The sequence below is a fragment of the Eumetopias jubatus genome, unplaced genomic scaffold, assembly GCF_037043125.1.
Source record: "Eumetopias jubatus isolate StellerSeaLion01/CBP00866 unplaced genomic scaffold, mEumJub1_p1.0 scaffold_8, whole genome shotgun sequence".
In the NCBI taxonomy this organism is placed as follows: domain Eukaryota; kingdom Metazoa; phylum Chordata; class Mammalia; order Carnivora; family Otariidae; genus Eumetopias; species Eumetopias jubatus.
In genome coordinates, this window is record NW_028274814.1 from 61,091,866 (window position 1) to 61,119,404 (window position 27,539).

The window sequence follows — 27,539 nt, forward strand, 5'->3', positions numbered from 1 at the left end:
GAAATCATACAGGCATGAATTCTGACCCTGGATTAAACAGAAATCATGTGAATATTCAGACTCCTGTGAACGAAGACCAGTTTGCTTTGTCAAATGCAAGTGAGGAAGAGTGGATAGGACCTTCATGTCTGAACAGAAGTACATTATTACCTTTGTAATTATCCATGGAAGAAATGGGGTTTAAGAAATTCAGACTTAGGATAAAATGAAATTAACCCATGTAAAAAGTATACAAATCAAGAAGGAAAAGGTAGACATTATTAATTTTCCATTATTCCACTGAACTAGCTGGAAAAAGTCTTGAATCAAAGACCTAGTCACTGGGTCTGAAAGTCTGACTTTGGAAAAACCATTTATCTTTTTGGAGTTAATAATACCTATTCCCTACAGTAACTTTGGAGATTAAGATATTGCATGTGAAGCTATTTGGTTAATCATAATGTACTTCATATGTGTTAGGAAATATTAGTAAAATATCTAAAAAAATAGTCCTATGCCTTAAGTTTTTAAGCAACAGAGTTAAAGCATTGAAGCAACAGATAACAGAGCTACTTGTAAGTTAATATTTTGGAGGAAAATTCTCTATAAGTACCTTTTGAATGTTAAGTTTATAGCTTTTTAATTTGGGCTTTTTATAAGTTTATCAGGGGTATTTATTAAGCTGTGATAAACAGTCTGTGATGAAGAGTTATCTCAAATATGGGCCAACCGGACATTAAAGAAATTATATAGTGGGTTGGAAAGGAACAATTAAAAGATTGTCAAGAAACCCTACATTAGATTTAGACATGGTATAGCGACAAGGCCAGGTTTTCATGAAACTAGTGCTTTACAGTTAAGCTCTCAGTATAAGATATTTTTCTCCTCATATTTAAGATGATTGACTAGCATCAAAGAATTGTACAGAACTGAATTTAGAACTGAGGTAGAAGGAGGAAGATGTGGAACCCTTCCTCATGAGAGCATTGCAATTATTGATTTGCATTAGTAAAAGCATATAAATGTCACTACTAGATGAGATTCCTTTGGGGGGTAAAAATCTGATGCACTGTGAAGAGTAACAGCACAATAGCTTGGGTAGTTACGTTCATTCATTCATTCATTCATTCAACACATACTTATTGGGAAACCTTTGTGAACTAGGAGGCACTATTCTAGGTGTTGATCATACAAGCTTATGTAGAAAAGCCCACAAGGACCTAGCATGTTAGGTGGTGATTAGTGCTATGGAGGAAAGAAAAGCAGAAAACTAGAATTACGAGACAGTGCAATTTAAACTAGAATGGTTAGGAAAAGTAGCCCTATGAAGTTAATCATTTGATCAAAACGAAAGGAGGTTTATCAGTGAAGGAGCATTCTAGGCAGAGGAAACTGTAGCTGTAAGTCCTCAGGCTTAGCCTGCCAGCTCTTTTCGGGGGACAGCAAGGCCAGTGTGGCTGGAGCAGAGGTAACAAGCCCAAGAAGTACAGAGAGCTTCAGGGAGCCAGACCCACAGCATCTCATATAGGCATTGTGTGGACTCTGGCTGTTTCCACTGACTGAGATGGGGGCTGTTGAACAGTTGTGAGCAGAGGAGAAATATGATCTAATTTCTATTTTAACAAGATAACTCTGGCTGCTGGGTTTAAAATTAACTGTAGTGGGACAAGAGAAGAACTGGGAGACCAATTACGAGCCCTTGTAACATACAGGCATAAATTTATGGAGGCTGACTGCTGGAGAGAGTGTTAGATCAGCAAATGCTTTATAACATATCCAGACGTATTTATTATATGTTCTGGTGATATAGAAGTTCTCTTCTGATTGTTTCTAATGTCTCAGTGACATAAAAGCAAAGTGATCAGCTGATAGTGAGGAAGGTGGAGGAAGTATTTGACATTCCAGGAGAGAGAAGGGATGAAATGGGCCAGGAGTTGGTAAACTTTCTTGTAAAGGATCTGATAGTAAATACTTTTAGGCTTGCCTGGCTAAAAGGCCTTTGTTGTAACCACTCACTTCTGCCATTGTCATATGAAAGCGGCCATAGACAATATGAAAAAAAAAAAAAATAGGCACCGTTGTGTTCTGATAAAACTTTATTTCCAACCCAGGTAGGTGGTCAGCTGGAGTTGACCTGTGGGGGTGGGGTGGGGTGGGGAAGTTGGTGTAATTTGCAGTTCCCTAATTTAAGCCAGGGGCCACATGAATGGATTAGGATTGTATGATATGATCACCGTCAATATTGAAGTTAAAAATTATGAATTGAATGTGTGACCTGTTGCTTCGTTTGTATTTTTCTTTAACAATGTTTATCTGGAAGGGTGCTGTCATGGAGTGGGTGGCAAGCTGAAATTAAGCAGCTACTAAGAAGTAGATAGGGGAGAAGGAAGGGAATAGCGGGCAAGTGGAAGAGAGGTATTATGATGATTGACCATGGGAGAATTTAAGCTGAGTAAAGAGGGGACTGAGTTCACAGGAAGGGGGAAGGATAAAGAGAAGGTGGTGGGATTAATACAGGCTTCAGTGGGGACTGAAGGTTTGTTGGCTCTCAAAGAAGTAATCTGCAAAGAGGAAGTGGTGGTTGAAGAGTGAGATGTTTGCAATTAAAATAAAGGAGGGGTCACACTTGCTGGCAATGACAAGTCTGAAGATGAAGATGTGACTGGGGAGTGCATGGCCAAGGGGCCATGGAAGATAAAGGGACTCCCAAGAGTCCTGGATGGTCATGTTAAAAGGACCATGTTACTTTTGGATAAAGTCTAAAGTTTTGTCCCTTAATTTAAAATGGATTGTGATATTAATGATGAAAATACCACTTCCTAAAAACTTTGTTCTTTTATTTTTTTGTCTAAATTTAAGAATATTATCTTCTTTTACATCAGAATACTAAGAACATTATGGATATATATAAATTGGAAAAGAAGATTGAGGAGTTGTCTAAAACTGAGACAGAACACCAAGTAAGCACTTCCCAAATACTGGTAAAATATTTTCTTTTGTCAAACCAATATTATTTTGTGAAGGTGTATATGACTTCATTGACAAAGTATCCTTTGATTATAAATTTTGAAATTTGTGTTCCTCAAAAAGTCTGAATTACAGTGTATAAAACAGTTCCTCTCTCTTTTTAATGTAATGGCTTTACTGATATATAACACACATGCCATTAAATTCATCCACATAAAGTATGTAAGTCAGTGGTCTTAGTGTATATTCACAGAATTGTGCAACTATCATCAAATCCAATTTTAAAATATTTTTATCATCCCAAAAGAAATCCCTTTAGCAGTCACTTCCCATTCCCCACCAACTCTAGACAACCGCTATAGAGACTTTTTGTCTCTATAATAGAGATTTACTTGTTCTGGACATTTCATATAAATGGAATTATATACACTATGTGGTCTTTTGCGATTGGTTTCTTTCACTGAGCATAATGTTTTTCAAGGTTCATTCATGTTATAGCATATATCAATACCTTATTTCTTTTTATTATTGAATAATACTCCATTGTATTGATATACCACATTTTGTTTATCCATTCATCTGTTGATGAGCATTAGGGCTGTTTCTACTTTTTGACTATTATGAATACTGCTGCTATGAACATTTGCATATATGGTTTTGTGTCAATCTATATATTCTCTTAAGTATATATTTAGGAGTGCAACTACTGGGTCATATGTCTATTTTTGACTTTTTTTTTTTTTGAGAGAGAGAGTGTGCACGTGTGAGTGGGGTGGGGGGCAGAGGAAGATGGAGAGAGAATCCTAAGCAGGCTCCACGCTCAATGCGGAGCCTGATACAGGGCTCAATCCCACAACCCTGAGACCATGACCAGAGCCAAAAATCAAGAGTCGGATGCTTAACTGACTGAGCCACGAGGTGCCCCTATGTTTGACCTTTTTAGGAACTTCCAGACTTTTTCCTGGTACCATTTTACATTTCCACCAGCTATTCATGAAGGCTCAGATCCCTGCACATCCTTGCCAACACTTGTTACTATTTATATTTTTTATTATAGTGGCAATTTCTAACTTAAGAGTATCTGGTTTTGTAAATCCCTTAATCAGCAAAGATTTCAACTGTTAGACTTTCTTAATGCAGAAAATGAGAGCTGGGAAAAATCTATCCTTGATTGAATTAAGGGATGATAGGGCTACAAAAATGATTTTTTAACTATATTGCATCTAAAAGTCTATATTTATTGTATATTCCGTATATTCTTATTAGGAAACTGAAGAATATTAATAAATTTAGGAATTTGTGTCATACTTATTGTCATCTCTAATAGTTTCTTTGAGCAATATTTTTTGTTGTAGTGTATGTGCGAAATGATGTACTTAAGTTTCATGTTTGTATGTGGAGTTTTCAAGTTTCCTAGCAGATACCTAAATTCTGTATATGTGTGTGTATACATATACATATATTATGACATATATATATCTATCTAGCTCATAGTTTAGATATTCAAATTAATTTTATTCTAGGAATGACTGTTTTTGGAAAACACAACTGTCATAAACTAGTAGTAGAAAGAGTCAGAAGACATGAGTTCAAATCCTGTCTTCTCTACTTAAAAGTTTTATGACCTCAAACAAGCAGTTATCCTCTTTAAGTCTCAGTGATCTCATCTGCTAAATGGTTGTGATATTTCCTACCTAATCCCAAAGCTTGGTGGAAACTCAAATGAGATGATTATGTGAAAATACCTTTAGAACTATAAAGGGGTATCAAATATATATGATTATATGGTGATTTCTACTTCTGACTAAGCTGATTATTTTTCTAGGTTTTCAATTCAATTGATATATATATATTTATTAATCATATTTAGAAACTTTTGCCAACAAGCTTGCTTTTGGTTTGAATAAACTGATACATTCTAATATTTGTTTTGCTAAAAGACATCTTGAACATTTTAAACTATGTTTTTAAAAGAGGAAGAGTCTTTTTTTTTTTTTTCTTGCAGTCCAGCTAATCAGATTTTGGCAAGTCTAGGTTATATTGCTAGATAATCTGTGGGTTTCTACAGTACTTGTTATCCAAGAGGAAGAGTCTTTTATATGTTCACATGGACTCTGTGTTCATGTCCTATCTAGACTTTCATTTTCACCCAAAAAATTAAGACTCAATTCGTCCTCTTACTTTATAAAGGGTAAAATAGTGGAAAGGGCACTTGGCGAGAGCTGAAGATTCATATTCTATCCTCAGTTCTGACCCTTACTGTTTAGGACATTGGGCAAAGTCTCTTAATAGTGCTGAGCTTTGATTTCCTCACTAGTAAAGTGAGGGCAACAACCCTGGCCTCTCTGGTTGTTGTGAGGCTGATGTGAAAGTTGTTTATAAAGTAAGAAACACATGCTCGTTAAAGGGGTTTGAGAAACATGTCTCCCTATTGGAATGATTTTGGTGGCATTATCTTTTACCAAAGCAATGGCCTTCCCTAAATTTGTCTCTTTTCAGATGCAGTTACATGCATGTGAGAACGCTTTGCTTAGTAAAGATGCAAGTTTGCAGAAGGTTGGTACTATTCCTTCCCATGAAGTCCCATGGGATTTGCTAACTCTCCCTAAATCATAATGGATATGATCATTTGAATAAATTCACCCCTATTAAAGTACCTGATCCTGCTATTCCGTCACAAGACTTTCCTTTATAATACTTCACAAAAATGTTCTTCTGAGTGAAGAATACTGACTCTCTACCTGGAATAAGTTTTAACATATCCTCTCTAAATTTTGGTAGTATTCATCCATTTATGTAATAAATACTAGTGTGCCAATTTACCAGTTACTGCCTAGGTATGGTGATGTAGTTTTAAATCATAACAACACAAATGAGTGTGTGGTCATTTATTTTAGGGAAAAGGAAGAATGTATTCCCAAATTATTTTCTACCTAGTGTGATTGATTTGATTGATAGGTAGATAGGTAGGTAGATACCATTCTCTTTATCTTTATATCCTGTGATCATTGCCTATGTGATAACAAAAGATTCTGGCTACAGAGATGCTGGTTATGGTGGCTTTAAGAGACATAGGAAGGACACAGTCCAAGTTAATAAACTTCCACTTTCCAAGACAGGGAAGTAAATACAAAGCAGTGTTTTCTCTTTTCCTTTCTCTGAATGTCATAAAGTTTCCAAGGAGTCATATGAATTGTGGACATTGATTGATGAGGTTACTGAATGTTGTATTGACTTTCTTTCTTCATCATGGGTGTTGTCTCCATATGGTGACATTATGGTAGTGGTGGCTGCTCACCTCCTCCATAACTCTGGTCTTCCCACCACTTTGCATTTATGCCCAACATTCATAAGGTATTGATTGAGCACTTCCCATTTGTCAGGTTATGAGAAGCTAGTCATGAGATAAAATGATAAGTCAGACATTGACTATACCCTCTGGTCTTACAGTACAAAACTGTGATTTTAACAGATATCATTTGAACTGGATAAAAATGGATGCCTTAATAATTCATCAGTCATTTGCAGGTAGACTATTTTTTTCCTTAAATATGCCATGATAATAAATATAATTTTGACTTGAACTTGAAGATTACCTTTCAGAGTTTGATTCCATTGAACCAAGGGAAATAAAAACCTAATGGCACAAGTTAGGTATAGCTGCCTTGCTGTCCCATACTTTTTGTGTGTTTTTAATCATAAACACAGACTGGCTCAGTTTTCAAATAATAATATTGGTAGAAGGTCTTATCATCTTTGGGCATTGACAGTTCTGTGGCTCTGATTGACATTCTACTAAATATCCTTTGGTAGACTCCTACATTTATTTGTTATTCTCTCTTCTACTTTTCAGAAAGATTTAAGTATAGAAGAACTTAAGTCAACCATCATAGAATATGGAAACATTATAGAGGTATACCACAATAATCTCACAGTTTGCAAGGTGGGGTTGTTTAAATGTAAATCACCCATTAAAGTAACACATACAGCCTAATGTTGTATGTGATTCCAGAATTTACGAGGGGATAAAAACAAACTGACTCATGAGTTACAGCACTTGCAGCAGGAACTTATCATGTAAGTAGAGCAACTTCTCACCAGCCTTCTCTCATGTGCCTCCATCCTTTATTATTGGCCTGCTTGAGCTATACATAATTCTTTGAACGTGCCACATTCTTTTCTTCTGTACTTGTATAGGTGATATTTTCTCTGCTTTTCTCCAATAGAGCTCCTTCTCAAGTTTTCTATGACTTTCCCTTGCTTTTCTCTTACCTTGAAATTAAGCAGTCCTTTTGAGTGCATGCATAGCATGCTGTTCTTACTTCTTCCTTAACACATATCATCTTATAATAGTTTGTTTTTGAATATGCAAAATATGCTAGTCCAGGAGTCTACAGGAGCAGTACAGATACCAAAAGTGAGTAAGGCCACTAGGGTAAGTCCACATACTTATGAGAGTGACAACTGAGAAAAATGAATTAGCCAGATGAAGCCAACTAATCAAGAGTGTATGGGCTCAGGGCACCTGGGTGGTTCAGCTGGTTGGGTGTCTGACTCTTGATTTCTGATCAGGTCATGATCTTGGGGTCTGGGTTCTAGCTCAGCAGGGAGTCTACTTGAGATTCTTCCCCTCTCCCTCTGCCCCTCCCCCTGCTTGTGCATGCTCACTCGCTCACACTCTCTCTCAAATAAATAAATCTTAAAAAAAGAAAGAATATATGGGCCCAGTGCAGCTGCATCTTTTGATTTTTTAAAGAAAAGCCAGAATTCTAGATTTTCAGTGGAATTTACTAATTTTTAACTATTGGCTCCAGTTCTTTAAAAAAAAAAAAAAGCGTGACCTACCTGTTTACAACCACATAGAGTCCGTCACTAATCTGTACAGCTCCTGGAGGATAAAGACTATCTGTTATTTCTCTCTCTCTCACTGAGTACCTTATACAATCCTTGGCACACATGAGGGCTTACTGTGTTTAGAGGTAAACTGCATTTTGGTGACTTATAGCATAGTCACATCTAACCAGACTAGACTATTGCTTTTGTTTTTTAAAGAAATGGGATCCAGTTGAATATTAGTGGAGAGTGTAATAGAATCATCTCTGAAGAAGAAAAATCTTTACATTGTGAACTCATTCTTGCTCAGTCTGCAGAGGTAAGTAATCCCAAACAGAAAGCTTGAAACAATAAGACCATATGCAATAGTTTTCTATTAGATGAAGGCCCAAGCTTGCTGAAGAGTGACTGTGACATTTTGAGGAATCTGTTGATTGTTTTTAAAATCCAAGTCTAAGGTCTCTTAGCCTGGAAAAAAAAAATGGACCTTTTTCAAATTATGCTGAAAACCATAGTGAGGCTCAAGACTAGGGTTGAAGAAGCATGTGTTCAGTGAATCCAGACTTTAGAAATCTTTATATTCTTCATATTTTTTAGGAGAAAGTACCTGTGCTGATCCCCAGCCTGGGGTCCTAAAGGTAACAATAGAGCTCCATGAACCATTTTCAGTATTTTCCTAAACCCCCAAAGCAAATGTATCTGCCAAAAATAAAGATGCTTAGAAACAACATGAAACTTCTCTGCTCTAAAATGTAATTGTAGCAACCCAGTGTAACGGCACTGATTATTACATTCTGAACAGAATTAGAATGTTCGTGTTTTGGTTAATTTTAAAAGGCAAATGAATTATTACTTAAATCTTTGTTAGGTAGAATCAGTTTTTTACAGCATGGGAGGAAATAATCAAAAGCCTTCGTGCGGATGAAATGTTGGGGATTCCCTCCAGTACTCTGTTTTCTCTCCTTTGTGCTTTCCAGTTTGTGCTTGTTATCTTAGGAAAAGCTTTATTAGCAAACTGCTTTCTTTTCACCATTTTGAGGGGCTCTCCCTGTCTGTGGACAATAGAAATGTCAGAACGTTCTCCTCTTGACAGCTGTGATGTGACCTTGAAAGGAGAGGAAGAATGTCTTTGGGGCTAATGCTGTTTGAATTTCTCCTGCCAAGGATGCAGGGGCAACATATGCTGCATTCATCTAAAGCTGTCTCGGGCAGCCTTGGCCATTATGCTGAGGGCTCTGCTTTCCTGACATACTGTTTCAAATACTCATCATCTGACTGAGTTTTTGAAACCAAGCCAAACTGCCAGACTGAATGAAATGGTGACAAATCTGCCACAGCAGTCCTCTGAGAGCATCATGATGTCAAGATACCAGCCTGTAAAGGTCTACACTTCTCAGCAGGGGTTAAGCCTCTGGCAAAGTTCTGGCTCTGGGGTTTATCCCATTAACGGATTAGGAACTTTGCCTTCTAATTGGAGTCTAGAAATAAGAGCTCTATAAATGTTTTCTAATAGACAACAAAAAGGAAGCTAAATGTGGTGTTGCCATTTATCTAAAATATGTCAGAGATGGATGCTTTGAGAGAACTGTAAGAATATCCTTTGGTAAACATTATTGGGAGGGAGAGACAAAAGAAACTAGTCTGTTATCAGTGGGATCTGTTGACCACCCTCCCAACAGTTTTTTTTTCCTATGAATTTCTTTACCTTCCCCTATTTTCATAAAAAGAGAACCGTAGCAGTTTATATTACCCACATGTACATGTTATCTATTGGATAAATGCTTTTCCTTAAGAATGAATAAATGTTAAGTTGAAGCCATCCTAGAGAGAAAATGTAAACCATTGGACAGTTATATTGACCCATGAGCATCATTTTCATAAAATAAAAATACTGTTCTTTATTAGAATGACAGAGTTGTGGACATTTTAATAATTGTTTCAGAACGATGAAACTGGGTGGCAGTGCGGTTTAATCAACTTGTCATCTCTGGATATAATGATGGACCAAGAAATGCTGCTATTACTGAGAACATTTGAACAAAAGGGAGTGAAATTCACAGCTATGCTTCAAAAGCTGGAATTGTATAACATATGTACTGTGGTGATTCACTGGCTAGGAACGTCTGCAGATAACTGATCTACATCCTCTTTGCTGAGTCCAGGCATATCTGTGTTTTGTCGAGACCCAAATTATTCCTACTATGAAAAAAGATTTTTCTAAAACCTTCTTGAGGTTGATTTTCTAGTTCTGGCTCAGTCAGTTCAACCTCATGATCATTAGATATGAATTGTTTGGCCTTATTTTTCCTATAGGTTAATCTGTAGTATCAGAGGACTAAAGACATGGTATCTATTAAACAGTTTCCTTCTGGCTAGTAGCTAGTACCTCTTACTCTATTTTGATTTTTGACTGGAAACAAGATGATTAGAGAAAGCAGAGAACATATTCATGTTGGTATTTCCAGTCCCTTTCACAGTGCCTAGCATATGATAGGTAGTATTTAGTTTAATGAGTAAAAAAATCCATGAAAATGCTTGTTTCCTATTTTAGAGGGGCATAAAAATGGGTACATTTTGTTTTGAAAAACAATTCTATCTGTATATATTCAGCATATATGGAGCACCTGACAAGAGTTGGCATTAGGCATGGCGACACCCTGGGATAAAGGAAAGTCATGGGGTGGCGTTAAATGAGAAGGAATTCTGTATGGTGTCTTAATTATCTATATAGTAGACCTTTGGTCTAAATTACTTCTTATATAATAGCCTATGCCTTTCACCTGAATTCCTAGTTGAACATGTGGAACTTTTTCAGCATGAAGAAGTTTCTGAAGATGAAACCATCATGGATAGCTCGCTACAGTGGGTAACTGATCCAGAAATTACTGTGAAAGAAAAGTGGGAGAACAAGCTTACTGTAAGTGTTTTATATTTTGTGATTTTCCTGGTTTTTCTTCTGCTTTCTTAACCCAGGTAATACTTATTACGTGCAGTACCATTTCTAAGACTTTATTATAGTCTTCTGCTATCTCGGTCTGTTGATGTGTATGGAGTGTATGTCTGGGGATGTGTGTGAGTGTGTGCATGTGGGTGAGAGTAAGAATGTGAAGGTGAGGGTGAAGGTAAGTGTGTGGGACTGTGAGGGTGAGAATAAGTGTGCGTGAACTTGAGGGTGAGAGCAACTGTGTGTGACGGTGAGGATAAGTGTGTGACTGTGAGGGTAAGTGTATGTGCATGTCAGGAGGAAAGTGAGAGTGAGGGCATGTGATGTGTTAAAGAGACAATAAATAAAATGATTTAATAAAAAAGTATTTTATTTGAATCCTGTGACAATTGCTAGTCTAATCTTGGATTTTTCCTTGACCTATTAAAATTCTCTAAATTTGATAGAATGATTATTGTGCAAAGGAATGTTATTCCTGAAATTCTGACAATTTTATTATCCCACAAATTGGCAGAACATGACAACTTAGGTAGCTATTTCCAGTTTTGTTATAAAGGAAGCATATAAGATGAAATTTCTTTAATTTATCAATTACTTATCTCTAGTTCTTGACTGCCAAACAACTTTCTAATATCCATTAGCTTCCTAAGTTAAGCTAAAGCAAGAAGCAAACTCTGAAGACTCTGGAATATTAATTTCAACTCCTTTGACAAGCACTTTTTTAAAAACTGCTTTTGCATATGTTTATCAACAAATATTGATTTTTATTGCATTTCCTTGTCTCATCCTATTCTAAAGCAGTTGTGATGTTTGATGAAATAAATGGTCAGGGACCACTTATATTAAAAAAAACGCAATTTTAGGCACATAACAGGCATACAATATGCACTTGTTAAATTGAGATAATCATTTCAAAGAATAATCAATCTTTGGGCAATGGAGAATTGGTATCTGTTCAATTAGAATTTTCGGGTTTAATAACGATGAATACTATTGAGATAGGATGACCATAACATTTTGTATTGCCTACCATTTATTTATATTTAACACTGGAATAGTAGAGTTTGTTTTGTGACTTTTCTTGTAGGAATTCAAATATATAATGGAAGAGAAACTAAGTCTTTGCATATTAATGCCAAACGGCTTGGGAAACCACAAAGAATCTCTTGATAAAGAATTTGTCAAACTAATAGAGATTTTGAAGAGATTCAGGCTGGAATATTTTTATTTCAGAAAAGAATTTCTCTCCAGGTGATGGTCATTTATATTTAAGAAACCCATGCTTTATATACATGACACATTTGTGATTGTACCATAGCATCCAGTTTACTTTTTTCAAGTTGTATACATTGATTTCAGATGATACTTTTTCAAAGAAGGCATTTTGTCTGATAATTTTGAATTCTGAAATAGTGTGAAATTGACTTATATGTTCAAAATTGCAAATAGTGAACTTTAAACTTTGTGGAAACCCTGTATAATGAGTTATTTTCCCTAAAGAAGGCAGTTGGAATTACAGAATATAGAATTCTTTTAACCAGAAAGGACTTTAGAGAACATTTAGTAAAATCTTATAATTTTATAGAGAACTGAGGCATAAGGATATAAAGTGAATTGATCAAAACCCAAGAGTTATTAACGGAAAGTATGAAGTGATTTATTAATGGAAGAATTTGCTGAGTCTATTGACTCCTATCCCATTGGGCTTCATTTCCTGCCTCAGTACACAATGTATTGCATTGGGCACTAGGACTAGTCAATTAAATTTCAAGGAAAAGAAGTCAGGGAATAGAGGACTCTAAATGTAAAATAATACTATCTTACTGTTCCTCTACCTTAATTCTTGTGACTGTGGGGAAATTCTTGAAATCTGTATACGCTGTAAACCACATACTAAACAAGGACAGCTATTTTATCTTTTATTGACCACTATTTATATAGCTGCTAGTACCATACTAAGCATTCCCTTAAGAAATGCTTTTTCAGTGAGTGAATGAACATGGGTGTATAGTGAATTTGAGTAAAGTAAAAAACAAAAACAAACAAACAAACAAACAAAAACCAAAAAAATCAGGGCACCTGGGTAGCTCAGTCAATTAAGCATCTGCCTTCAGCTCAGGTCATGATCCCGGAGTCTCAGGATCGAGTTCGAGGATCAAGTCCCACATTGGGCTCCCTGCTCAGCTGGGAGTCTGCTTCTCCCTCTGCCCTTCCTCCTCCTTGTGTTCTCTTATTCTCGCTCACCCTCTCTCTCAAGTAAAAAATTAAATTAAAAAAAAACATTAAAAAAATGTAGAGACAAAAGTTGCTTAAAGAAAGTAGCCAGAAGAAACTATTTTATTCCCCTAAGAAAACTAGATACCAAAGAGAGGTTAATACCAAAAGGAAATTTCAAGAAAATGATCTGCTTTCTCTAAGAAGCAGGGAACCCAGACTTCCCCATAGTGGTAAAGGTGTGGGTTAAGTGGATATGCAGCTTCCTTACATGGATACCATCTCCACAAAAGGGAGCACTGAAATTCTTCTAGTTAGCAACAAAGAACTATTTGGAGAGAAGCCTGCATTAGAGTCATTTCTGAGTAAGTGAATCTTCTGTATTATTCTACAAGACACACAAGCAGTCCAATTAAGTAACAGTAGGTGCAATTTGTTGAGAGCTTACTGTGTTGGAGGTAGTGCTAAAAATTTGACATACTTTTATCTCCAGAGAGGTTCAGTGACTTACCCAAGGTTACCCAAGAGGGATTAAGTGATAGCTGGGAGCAGACCTAGATGTGTGCAACTTCAAAACCTATGTTCTTTCAACTCATAATCCCCCACCATCTGCTTGTTAAAACTGAATAAAATATTCATTAAAAATATTCTGGGAACCTGGCATTGGGCAAGATACTAATCACTGTAAGGATGGTTAAGCCCCTGCCTTCTGGATATAATTTAAAACAGACAAAACCATTTAGTGGCTACAGACAAAATGATTTGGCTATCAGTTTTAACTATGAATAAGAATATAAATGGAGTGGGGTGCCTGGGTGGCTCAGTTGGTTAAGTGTCCAACTCTTGATCACACTTCAGGTCTTGACCTCAGGGTCATAAGTTCAAGCCCTGTGTTGGACTCCATGCTGGGTGTGGAGCCTACTTAAAATATATATATATTTTGGGGGGATGAGAATAAGAATTCTATGTTTAGATGAAGTAGGAAATATTTATTAAAGGTAAACTTTTAGGGCCTGTTTACTGAGAAAGAGAAGGCTTTCATTCTGTTGCAAGATAAATAGGCTCCAGTGCTAGGGAATGGAAAGAACTGAGTGAGTCAAGGAGAGGCAGTGAAAGAAAAAACTGCTCTTGAAGGTCTCAGTGAGAAAAAAATATCGTTTATGCAACACCCAAGTGCTAGCTTTTGCCAGTTTTTTTTTTCTAGGTGCTAAAAAATTAAATAAGACCAAAATCTCTGCATCCATGAAACTAATATCTATTAGTTAGACACAGACAGTAAACAAATAAACATATAACTATATAAGATAATGACAGGGAGTGGTAAGTGATATAAAAATTAAAGGAGGATAAGAAGACCAAGAATGATGGGGCAGGAAGACCTAATTTTAGGAAGAATGGCCAGGAAAGGCCTGTCTGTGATTGATAAATTTAAGGAATTGCTGAAGTGAGAGAGTAAGCTAAAAGATGATCTGGGAAGGGTTCTAGCCAGAGGAATTAGCTAGTGCAAAGGCCGTGAGGTTTTAATCAGCTTGGTATATTTGAGCAGCAGCAAGAGGGTGGCATGGCTGGGATGGAGTGAGTGCTAGGCAATGGTAGGAGATGAAGTTAGAGATATAGGCAGGAGTTAGGTTCACAGTGTTGCAGTTCATGCTTGGGGATTGGCATTTTATTCTAAGTAGATGAGAAGCAATCAGAGGGTTATAAACAGGGAAGTAATATGACATATTTTGAAAGATTATTCTAGCTGCTGGTAGAGCATTGTCTATAGAGGGAGAAAGTGAAAACAGTGACACCAGTGAGAAGAGTTTCTTCAATAACAGATCACCAATGAGAGATCTTGAAACCAATTTATCAGATTATAAGTCATTTTAAAAAATAAATATAAAATATCAGTGTATTTCATATAGTAATATTTCATAAAAATATTCAGCTATGTGTATGTGTGTACTTGGTTGAAATATAAAATATTTGCTGTGTCATGGTCAAAAAAAGCCACTGAGTTAGAAACTATTTTTTTTTAAGATTTTATTTATTTGTCAGAGAGAGAGAAGAGCACAAGCAGGGGAGGAGCAGTAGGCAGAGGGAGAAGCGGGCTCCCCACTGAGCAGGGAGCCCTGTTCGATGCAGGGCTCAATCCCAGGACCAGGGGATCACAATCTGAGCCAAAGGCAAATGCCTAACCAACTGAGCCAACCAGGTGCCCCAAAACTATTTCAATAATCTAGGTGACGGGGTAGGACATGACTCAATGTGAGCCAGTTGGTATGAAATGGTTGGATTCAAACTGTATTTTGAGGATGGGTCAGATCTGACATGCTAGTGAATTGGATGTGGAAATGCAAGAAAGAGTCATCCTTGACTTACAGGTTTTGGGTCTCCAAACTAGGTAAATGGGGTTCTATTTAGATGGCAAAGTTTCAGGGAGAATCAGACTAGGCAGATGTAGAAATCAAGATTTAGCATGAGGACATGTTAACAAGGATAGTTACTGAATTCAAAAACACACTCAAAGCTAATACTATATTTCTTAACATGATAGTGCAAGTCTCTATGGAAGAAAACTCTTCAAAGGTTTAAAATCTGTTGAATATCTTTAATAATGGTACTATATAATTTTTTTTAAATTTTATTGTTATGTTAATCACCATACATTACATCATTAGTTTTTGATGTAGTGTTCCATGATTCATTGTTTGTGCATAATACCCAGTGCTCCACGCAGAATGTGCCCTCTTTAATACCCATCACCAGGCTAACCCATCCCCTCACCCCCCTCCCCTCTAGAACCCTCAGTTTGTTTTTCAGAGTCCATCGTCTCTCATGGTTCGTCTCCCCCTCCGACTTACTCCCCTTCATTCTTCCCCTCCTGCTATCTTCTTCTTCTTTTTAATAATGGTACTATATAATTTTTAAAAAGTTATTAAGACTGTTATGATTCATAATGTGCATTATTATCTTATAGGTACAAATAATATATATATGTGATATATATGATTAAAAGTTGTAATATTATTAAATGTGGATTTCTGTTGGTCCCTTACAGTCCTTTTGCTTTCCCTTGGAAGATAAGGGACAGTCTTGAGAGCTTAGACTATTCCTACAAAAGAGAAAAGTTGATAAAACTGATATCTTAAAAAAAAGAAGAGGTGATGTCAGCAAGAAGGAATAGGAAGCCCTGGGCCTTCCTTCAGCAATATACAAACATATTCCTTTTGTGAGAAATCCAGAAACTAGTTGAAAGGCTCCTGCACCCTGGGTAGATGTGAAACCAGCCACATCAGTGCTGGTAGGAAAGTTCTAGATACCCTGTCAGTGTAATTCCTGCCCTGGCATAGGATCTTGTGATCAGAGGGAATCCCTCATCTCCCAGATTTTCCCTGGGGATGAAAGAGTCAGACTATGTGTCCACATTCCAACTTTTCTGAGGACTTCCCAAGATACTGGCTTTTGTCTTGCCTGTCTCAGAGTGCAGATGGAACTGGGCATACTATAGACATCAAGAGGACACTAAGAACAATGACGGCAGGTGGAACCAGCATACAAGTAACTCATCATAGTCCTTCTCCTTGGCTCAGAACAAAGTAAGCAGATGAAAAACCCCAGATCTTAGCTTTTCCCTGGAAGGAAAGAATAGGATCACACATTCAATATTCCAGCTTTTCTGTGGGTTGTCTAAAAGACTGTCTTCTGTCACACCCATCTTAGAGCAATGATGTTGCTATGATACTCTAGACACGTAGGGCCTACTCAGGACAAAAATGGTGATTTGAACTAGCACAAAGATTTGAGAGCCCCCAGAACCTTGCCCAGACTGATTGGTATAAGTTTTCTCCTATATAAGTCCAGGCTGTGGAGACTGTGAGAAGTGGTTGTTTTTTCGAATGTGCTGATACCAACAAAAAGCGTCAGGAAAAATGGAGAAATATGTTCCATCCAAAGGAACAAAATCTCTAAAAACTGACCCTAATGAATCAGAGATAAATTATTTACCTCAAAGAGGATTCAAAATAACTGTCTTAAAGATGCTTAATGAGGTTAGGAGAACAATGCATAAACAAAGGGAGACTATCAGGGTACCTGGTGGCTTAGTTAAGTATCCAATTCTTGATTTGGGCTCAGGTCATGATCTCGTGGTCATGGGATTGAGCCCCGTGTCGTGCTCTGTGCTCAGTGAGGAGTCTGATTCAGATTCTTTCTCCCTCTCTGTCTACCCCTCCCCACTCATGCACTCTCTCTCTCAAATAAATCAATAAAATCTTAAAAAAAAAAAACCAAAGTGAGAATATCAACAAAAGACAAAAGTATTAAAAGAATACCCAACAGAAATCTTAGAACAGAAAAATATAAGTGGACTGAAAAATTTGATTAGAGAGGTTTAACAGCAGACCAGATCAAGGAGAAGAAAAGATTAATGAACTTGAAGACAGGTCTCTGGAAATGATGTAGTCAAAGAAGTGAAAAGAAAAAGGAATGACAGAGAGTGAGGAAATCTTAAGGGCTGCATGGGATATCATAAAGTAGACCACTATATGTATTATTAGAGTCCCAGAAGGAGAAGAGAGAAAGAAAGGGGCAGAAAGGCAAAGAAAAATATGGCCCAAAACTTCCAAAAGCTGGGGAAGGACATCTAGATCCAGGAAATCCAATGGATCTCAAATAAAATGAACCCAAGAAATCCACATTGAGACACATAATAATTAAATTGTCAGAAGTCAAAAATAGAGAATTTTGAAAACAGCAAGAGAAGTTTTATGATGTACAAGGGAAGCACCATGACATTATCAGTGGATTTCTCAGCGGAAATCTTGTAAGTCAGGAGAAAGTGGGATGATACATTCAAAGATACCAACCAAGAGCACAATTTTCAGCAAACTGTCCCTCAAAAATCAAGGTGATATAGACTTTCCCATATAAGCAAAAGCTGAAAGAGTTCACTACCACTAGACCTCCTTAGTAGAATTGCTAAAGGAAGTTCAAGTTGAAACAAAAGGATCATAAACAACAGTATGAAAACATATTAAAGTATAAAATTTGCTAGTAAAGGTAAATATTATATAGACAAATACAGAATACTGTTATACTATAGCAGTGATAGGTCAATTTTAATTCTAGGATAAAAATTTGCAAATTGTAAGTATATAAAGTGACAAAAACGTGTTAAGGTACACAACATACAAAGTTGTAAATTGTGACCTCAATAAAAAAGTAGTGGGAGGAGAGAAGTGAAAGTGTAGTTATTGTATGTGATTGAAGTTAAATTATCAGCTTAAAATAGACTTGTGTTTTATGTAAGCCCCGTGATAACCATGAAGAAAATACCTATAGAAGATACACAAAAGAAAAATGAGTCAAAAAAATTAAGAAAAAGGAAACACAAAGGAAGACAAGGGAGGAAAGAGGAACAGCAAGACAGAAAACAATAAAAAAAATGGCCATAGTAAATCCCTCTGTATCAATTACTTTAAATGTAAATAGATTAAACTTTCTAATCAAAAGACATAGAGTGGCTCAATGGATTAAAAAACAAGATCCACCTATATGCTGTCTACAAGAGACTCACTTCAGATTTAAGGACACACATAGGCTGAAAGTGAAAGCATGAAGAAAGATGTTCCAGTCAAATACTAACCAAAAGAGAGCCAGGGTGGCTATACCTATATCAGAGAAAATAGACTTCAAGTCAAAAATTGTCACAAGAGACAAAGGAAGGACACTATACAGCAATAAAAGGATCAGTTCACTAGGAAGATATCACAATTATATATATATCAGAGCACTTAAATATATAAAGCATAAATTGACAGAATAGAAGGAAGAAATAGAGAGCAATATAATAATAGTAGGAGACTTCAATACACCACTTTCAATAATAGAACATTGAGATATAAGATCAATAAGGAAATAATACACTGGAACAACACTGTTGACCAGGTGGACCTAACAGACATATACAAAACATTCTACCCTCTAGCTACAGAATATACATTCTTCTCAAGTGCACATGGAACATTCTCCAGGATAGATCACATTAGGTCACAAAACAAGTATAAACAAATTTAAGAAGATGGAAATTATACTAAGTATCTTTTCAAACCACAATGGAATAGAACTAGAAATCAATAGCAGAAGGACAACTGGAAAATTCACGTTTAGAAATTAATACACTGCTGAAAACCACAAAGAAGAAATTAACAGGGAAATTAGAAAATATCTTGACAAAAGTAAGAACAACATATCAAAACCTATGGCATGCAGCAAAAGCAATACTGAGAGAGAAGTTAACAGTGACAAATGCCTACACTTAAAGAAGGAAGATCTCTAATTAACAACTTAATGTTATAGCTCAAGAAACCGGAAAAAGAAGAACAAACTAAGTTCAAAATTAGCACAAGGAAGGAAATAATAAAGATTAGGAGAAATAGAGAAGAGAAAAACTCTTTAAAAAATAAAATAAAATGGAGTTGGTTTTTTAAATTAAAAAATGTAATTTATATTTAACTATTATGTTATTTAACCATTATAAAACTTAACTATAATTTTAATTCTGGTATAATTAACATACAATGTTAGTTTTAGGTGTACAGTATAGTGATTCAACAATTCTATCCATTACTCAGTACTCACCATGATACATGTATTCTTATCCCCTTTACCTATTTCACCCATCCCCACCCACCTCTGGGAACCATCAGTTCTCCATATTTAAGAGCCATTTTTGGGGGAGTGTTTGTCTCTTTTTCCTTTGTTCATTTGTTTTGTTTCATAAATTCTACGTATAAGTGAAATCATATGGTGTTTGTCTTTCTCTGATGGACTTAGGTCATGTAGCATTACAACCTCTAGATCCATCCATGTAATTGCAAATGGCAAGATTTTATTCTTTTTTATGGCTGAGTAATATTCCATCACACACACACACACACACACACACACACACACACACACACACACACACACACCACATCATCTTTATCCATTCATCAATCAGTGGACATTTGGGTTCTTCCATAATTTGGCTATTGTTAATAATGCTACAATAAACATGGGTGCATATATCTTTTCAAATTAGCATTCTTGTATTCTTTGGGTAAATACCCAGTAGTGGAATTATTGGATCATATGGTAATTGTATTTTTAACATTTTGAGGAACCTCCATACTGTTTTCCACAGTGGCTGCTTTCTGTGCACAAGGGTTCCTTTTTCCATACATTCTTGCCAACACTTCTTGTTTCTTGTGTTTTTTATTTTAACCATTCTGACAGGTGTGAAGTGGTATCTCATTGTGGTTTTGATTTGCATCTTTCTGATGATGAGTGATGTTGAGCATCTTTTCAGCATCTGTTGGCCATCTGTATGTCTTTGGAGAGATGTCCATGTCTTCTGCCCATTTTTTAATTGGATTATTTGTTTTGGGATGTTGTATAAGTTCTTTATATATTTTGGATACTAACCCTTTATTGGATATGTCATTTGCAGATCTCTTTTATTCCATAATTTGTCTTAGTTTTGTTGATTTTTTTTCCTTTGCTGTACAGAACATTTTTATTTTGTTATACTCCCAATAGTTTATTTTTGCTTTTATTTCCCTTGCCTCAGGAGACAGATCTAGAAAAATGTTGCTGTGGCTGATGCCAGAGAAATTACTGCCTGTGCTGTTTTCTGGGATGTTTATGGTTTCAGGTCTTACACTTAGGTCTTTAATCCATTTTGAGTTTATTTTTGTGCAGTGTAAGAAAGTGGTCTGGTTTTATAATTAATTAACTAATTCATTTATTTATGAGATAGAGTACAAGTAGAGGGAGAGCAGAGGTAGAGGGACAAGCAGACTCCATGCTGAGCACAGAACCCAATGGGGGGCTCGTTCCCACAACCCTGAGATCATGACCTGAGCTGAAATCAAGAGTCAGTCACGACCGACTGAGCCACCCAGGGGCTCCATTGTTTCATTCTTTTGCATATAGCTGTCTAACACTAGTATTCCCCAACATCATTTGATGAAGAGACAATGTTTTCCCCATTGCATATTCTTGCCTCCTTTGTCATAGATTAATTGACCATATAAGCATGGGTTTATTTCTGGGCTCTCTGTTCTATTGATGTGTCTATTTTTGTGCTGGTACCATACTGTTTTGATTACTACAGCTTTGTGGTATATGTTAAAATCTGGGATTATGATACCACAATTTTGGTGTTTTTTTTTTTTTCAGGATTACTTTGTTCAGGGTTTTTTGTGGTTTCTTAACATATTTTAGGGTTATTTGTTCTAGTTCTATGAAAAATGCTGTTGGTATTTTGATAGAGATTGCATTAAATCTGTAGATTGCTTTGGGTAGTATGGGCATTTTTTTTTTTTTTAAGATTTTATTTGTTTGAGAGAGAGAATGAGATAGAGCATGAGAGGGGGGAAGGTCCAAGGGAGAAGCAGACTCACTGCTGAGCAGGGAGCCCGATACGGGACTCGATCCCGGGACTCCAGGATCATGACCTGAGCCGAAGGCAGTCGCTTAACCAACTGAGCCACCCAGGCGCCCTAGTATGGGCATTTTAACAATGTTTGTTCTCCCAGTCCATGAGCATGGGCTAACTTTCCATTTGTTTGTGCTATCTTCAGTTTCTTTCAACAGCGTTTTATAGTTCTCAGTGTACAGTTTTTTCACCTCCTTGGTTATGTTTATTCCTAGGTATTTTATTATTTTTTGGTGCAATTATAAATGAGATTGTTTTCTTAATTTCTCTTTCTGCTACTTCATTATTAGTGTATAGAAACACAATTTCTGTGTGTTGATTTTATATTCTGCAACTTCACTGAATTCGTTTATTCTAATGGTTTTTTGGTGGAGTCTCTAGGTTTTTTTTTTAATATATATATATAGTATATCATCTGCAAATGGTGACAGTTTTCTTCCTTATCAATTTGGATGCCCTTTATTTCTTTTTCTTGTTTGATTGCTATGGCTAGGACTTCCAGTACTATGTTGAATAGAAGTGGTGAGAGTGGACATCCTTCACTTATTCCTGATCTTAGGGGGAAAGATCTGTTTTTCACCAATTGAGTATGATGTTAGCTGTGGGTTTTTCATATATGGCCTTTATTATGTTGAGATATGTTCCCTCTAAATCGACTTTGTTGAGGGTTTGTGTCATGAATAGATGTTGTACTTTGTCAAATGCTTTTTCTGCATCTATTGAAATGATCATAGTTTTTATCCTTTCTCTTGTTGATGTCATGTGTCATGTTGATTGATTGGTGAATACTGAATCATTCTTTCATCCCAGAAATAAATCTCACTCGATAGTGGTGAAAGACTTTTTGAATGTATTGTTGGCATTTGGTTTGAGAGTATTTTGTTGAGGATTTTTGCATCTATGGTCATCAGAGATATTGGCTTATAGTTTTATTTTGTTGTTGTTGTTTGTTTTTTGTGGTGCCTTTATCTGGTTTTGTTTTGTTTTTGTTTTGTCCTTTCTTTCTTTTTCTTTCTTTCTTTCTTTCTTCTTCTTTTTTTTTTTTTTTGTATCAGAGTAATCCTGGCCACATAGAATGAATTTAGAAGCTTTCCTTTCTCTTTATTTTTTTGGGAATAGTTTGAGAAGGATAAGTATCAACTTTATTATTATTTTTTTAATTTAAATTTAAGTTAGTTAACATATAGTGTAGTGTTGATTTCAGGAGTAGAATTTAGTGATTCATCACTTACATGTAACACCCAGTGCTCATCCCAAGTGCCCTTCTGAATGCCCATCACCCACTTAGCCCAACCCCCCAACCTATCACCCCTCCAGCAACCCTCAGTTTGTTCTCTATATTTAAGTCTCTTATGCTTTGCCTCTCTCTTTGTTTTTATTTTATTTTTCCTTCCCTTCCCCTATGTTCATCTGTTTTGTTTCTTAAATTCCACATATGGTGAAATCATTTATATGTCTTTCTCTGACTGACTTATTTCACTTAGCAAAATACACTCTAGTTCCATCCATGTTGTTACAAATGGCAAGATTTCATTCTTTTTGATCACTGAGTAATATTCCATTTAAATATATACGACATCTTCTTTATCCATTCATCAATTGATGGACATTTGGCCTCTTTCCATAATTTGGCTATTGTTCATAGTGCTGCTATAAACGTTGGGGTGCATGTGCCCCTTCAAATCAGCATTTTTGTATCCTTTAGATAAATACCTAGTATGAACTCTTCTTTAAATGTTTGGTAAAATTCACCTGTGAAGCCATCTGATCCTGAGAAACTTTTGTTTCTTGGGAGGTTTTATTATTATTATTATTATTATTATTATTATTATTATTATAGATGCCATTGCATTGCTGGTAACTGGTATGTTCAAATTTTCTATTTCGGGGTGCCTGGGTGGCTCAGTCATTAAGTGTCTGCCTTTGGCTCAGGTCATGATCCCAGGGTCCTGGGATTGAGCCCCACATAGGGCTCTCTGCTCTTCAGGAAGCCTGTTTCTTCCTCTCCCACTCCCCCTGCTTGTGTTCCCTCTCTTGCTGTGTCTCTCTCTGTCAAATAAATAAATAAAATTTAAAAAAATTTTCTATTTCTTTCTGATTCAGTTTTGGGAGGTTTTATGTTTCTAGGAATTTACCCATTTCTTTTAGTTTGTCCAATTTGTTAGCATATAATTTTTCATAATGTTCTCTCACAATCCTTTATATTTCTGTGTTATTTCTGTTCTTTTGATTCTCATTTTGTATGTTTGAGTCATCTTTCTCTCTTTTTGATGAGTCTGGCTAAAGGCTTATCAATTTTGTTGATCTTTCTAAGGAACCAGCTCCTGGCTTCATCCATCTGTTCTGTTTTGTTTTGTTTTTTTTTTTCAGTTCCTATTTCATTTATTTTTGCTGTAATCATTATTATTGCTTTATTCTACTGGTTTTGGGATTTGTTTTTCTTTTTCTAGCTCCTTTAGGTGTATGGCGAAGTTGTGATTTTTCTTGCTCCTTGAGGTAGGTCTGTATTCTATACACTTCTCTCTTAGAACAGCTTTTGCTGTATCCCAAAGATTTTGGACCATTAGTTTACATTGTCATTTGTCTCCATATATTTTTTATATCCTCTTTGTTGACCCACTCATTGTTTATTTCATGTTATTTAACTTCCATGTATTTGTGTTCTTTCCAGATTTTTTCTTATCGTTGATTTCTAGTTTCATAATGCTTGGTCGGAAAAGATGCATGGTATGATTTCAGTTTTTTTTTAAATTTATTGAGACTTGTTTTGTGGCCTAATATGTGACCTATTCTGGAGAATGTTCTATGTGCACTTGAATGTGTATTCCACTGTTTTAGGATGGAATGTTCTGAATATATCTGTTAGATCCATCTGGTCCATTGTCACTCAAAGCCATTTTTCCTTATTGGTTTTCTGTTTGGATGACCTATCCTTTCATGTAAGTGAAATGTTAAAGTCTCTTACTATTATTGTATTGTTTTCTATTATTTTCTTTATGTTTGTTAATAGTTGCTTTATGTATTTGGGTGCTCCCAAGTTGGGTGCATAAATATTTACAATTGTTATATCTTCTTGTTGAATTGTTCCATTTATGATTACATAGTGTTACAGTCTTTGTTTTAAAGTCCATTTTGTCTGGGGTGCCTGGGTGGCTCAGTTGGTTAAGTGACTGCCTTTGGCTCAGGTCATGATCCCAGGGGTTCTGGGAGTCCTGTGTCAGGCTCCCTGCTCAGTCAGGAGTCTGCTTCTCCCTCTCCCTCTGCCCTTCCCCCTGTTCATGCTCTCTCTTTCTCTTTTAAATAAATAAAATCTTTAAAAAAATAAATAAAGTCCATTTTATCTGATCTAAGTATTGCTCCTCTGGTTTTCTTTTACTTCCATTTGCATGATAAATGCTTTTCCATCCATTCACTTTCAGTCTGCATGTGTCTTTAGGTCTGAAATGAGTCCCCTATAGGCAACATATAGATGGGTCTATTTTCTATCCATTCTGTCTCCCTACATCTTCTGATTGGAGCCTTATTCCATTTACATTCAAAGTAATTATTGATAGTTATATATTTATTGCCATTTTGTTACTTGTTTTATGGTTGTTTTTATAGTTCTTCTCTGTTCCTTTCTTCTCTTGCTCTCTTTTATCATGGTTTGCTGGCTTTCTTTAGTGATATACTTGGATTCCTTTCTCTTTATTTTTTTGCATATCTATTACCAGCTTTTGATTTGTGGTTCCCATCAGGTTTATCTATATAGTGTTTTGCATATAGCATTCTAAAGTAACTTGATGGCTGCTTAAGTTTGAACCCATTCTAAAAGTACTAAATTTTTACTCCTCTCCCCCCAGAATTTAGGTATACGGTGTCATACTTTACACCGTGTGTGTGTGTGTGTGTGTGTGTGTGTGTGTGTGTGTGTGTGTGAATCCTTGACTGATTTTTATGGATATACCTAATTTTAGTACTTTAGTGCATCCTACTTTTCTTACCCCGGCTTATGGTCATTCTTTTCCACTCAAAGGGTCCCCTTTAACATTTCTTGTAAGGCTGGTTTAGTGGTGATAAATTCCTTTAACTTTTTTTTTTTTCCGGGAAACTCTTTATCTCTCCTTCTACTCTGAATGGTAGCTTTGCTGGATAGAGCATTCTTGGTTGCAGTTTTTTTCTTTCAGCACTTTGAATATCATTCTAAACCCTCTGGCCTACACAATTTCTGCTCAAACATCAGCTGATAGCCTTATAGGGTTTCCCTTGTATGCAACTGTTTTCTTTTGTTGTTTTGAAAATTCTCTATTTATCACTACTTTTTGCCACATTAATTACTATGTGTCTTGGTGTGGATCTCCTTGGGTTGATTTTGTTTGGGAATTCCTTTGCCTTGTGGATCTAGATTTGTGTTTTCTTCCCCAGATTCAGGAAGTTTTCAGCTATTATTTCTTCAAATACATATTTCTTCCCCCTTTGCTCTCTCTCTTCCTTCTGGGATCCCTATACTATGAATGTTGTTATGCTTGATCATGTCATTGATTTCCCCTAGTCTGTTTTAATTTATTGCTATTTATTTTGTTTCTCCTGTTCAGCTAGATTGCTTTCCACTACTCTGTCCTCCAGGTCACTGATCCATGCTTCTTCCACTACTGTATTTTAAATTTTAGTTATGAGTTGTGCATCTCTGATTGGTTCTTTTTTATGTTTTCTCTCTCTTTGTTGAGGGTCTCACTGAGATCCTCCAGTCTTTTCTCCAGCCCATTTAATATCTTTATTACCATTACTTTAAGCTTTCTAATAGGCATATTACTTATCTCTGTTTTGTTTAGCTCTCTTGCTGTGATTTTTAAAAATTTTTTATTTATTAGAGAAAGTGTGTGTGTGCATGCACATGAGCACTAGTGGGGGGAGAAGCAGAGGCAGAGGGAGAAGCATGGAGGGCTCTATCCCAGGACCCTGAGATCACAACCTGAGCCAAAGGCAGACGCCCAACCAACTGAGCCACTCAGGCGCCCCGTTGCTGTGATTTTTGACTTGTTCTTTCATTTGGGACATACTCCTCTCTCTCCTCATTTTGTCTAACTCTCTGTGGTCTGTTTCTATATGTTAGGAAAGTCAGCTATGTCACCTGCTCTTCAAATTAATGGCCTTATGAAGAAGAGGTCCTATGGAGCTCTTTTGTGCCATATTCCCTGTTCACCAAAACCTGGTCCTTCAGGGGTGTCTCCTATGTGTGTTGTGTGTACACTGCTGTTGTGGCTGAGCCACATTTGCTTTCAGTCCAGTCATCTGCAGTGGCTCCCCTTGCCTGTTGTGGGCACAGTTTGATTCCTGTGTTGTTAATGGGCCAGTCTGAGGACACCCTGGGCTTTATTTCTGTCAGACCATGCTTTTGCCAGAGCTGCAGTAGCACCAAACTTCAGGGTGTTCTCCCTATGTTGTCACATGAGAAGCTTTCGTTGGTGGGCAGGGACTGCAGTCAGACCAGATACCTACCCCCAGTCCATTGCTAGGGCTACAGTCAGACTGGTGTGTGTGGTTATCTTTCCCTCTCCCCAGGGAAGGAGTCAGTTTGGAGAGTGTTGGCCCCTGTCAGGTCTGCTTGCACACAGCCAGGCTTGTGGCACTGCTTTGAATAGGCTCCTGCCAAGCACATTTTTGGGGGACAGGTCTGTGGGAGAATGGAGGGGTGGGGTGCACTGCCAGCAAGTTCTGTGCTGGTCTGCTGTGGGAGGGTGTGTGAAAACTCCTGCCTAGTCCAGGATGGAAGGAGAGCATCTGCAGGAGAATGCAGGTTGGGGTGCACTGTTATCAAACTAGGCAGAGGGTGTTTGCTCTGTGCTGTTCCTGCAGGTGCCTGTGTGTCTAGACTAGGGTAAGGGGTAGGAGAGGAAAATGGTGCCCACCAGCTCTTTTGTTCTTGGAGAATCTTACAAAGATCCCTGCCCCTCCAGCACCTGCTCTGAGATGAGTAAATAACTCTCCTTCTCTTATGCCCCAGGTTTTTTTTTTTTTCAAACTGCCATTTCTATTCTGTATCTTAGTGGGACTCTTTGTTGTGCTGTCTCTCTAAGTGTGGGGGACTCAATTTCCTATTGCCCTCCAGCTCTCCCAGAGCTCAGCTTGCTCATTTTTAAAGTTCAAGGTGTTAAG

The 27,539-nt window shown here is 36.7% G+C and overlaps 1 protein-coding gene across 1 annotated transcript in view; it reads left to right on the top strand.

Annotated features, from left to right (window-relative positions):
• The window catches only part of IRAG2 (inositol 1,4,5-triphosphate receptor associated 2), a 116,025-nt gene that overhangs the window by 39,662 nt on the left and 48,824 nt on the right, over window positions 1-27,539 (top strand). Inside the window, exons 8-15 of the mRNA XM_088025708.1 lie at window positions 2,862-2,960; window positions 5,446-5,502; window positions 6,800-6,859; window positions 6,959-7,023; window positions 7,999-8,098; window positions 9,722-9,877; window positions 10,595-10,696; window positions 11,811-11,974. Of these exons, the coding sequence (XP_087881834.1) occupies window positions 2,862-2,960; window positions 5,446-5,502; window positions 6,800-6,859; window positions 6,959-7,023; window positions 7,999-8,098; window positions 9,722-9,877; window positions 10,595-10,696; window positions 11,811-11,974 (803 nt within the window). The remainder of the gene's footprint in view (window positions 1-2,861; window positions 2,961-5,445; window positions 5,503-6,799; window positions 6,860-6,958; window positions 7,024-7,998; window positions 8,099-9,721; window positions 9,878-10,594; window positions 10,697-11,810; window positions 11,975-27,539) is intronic.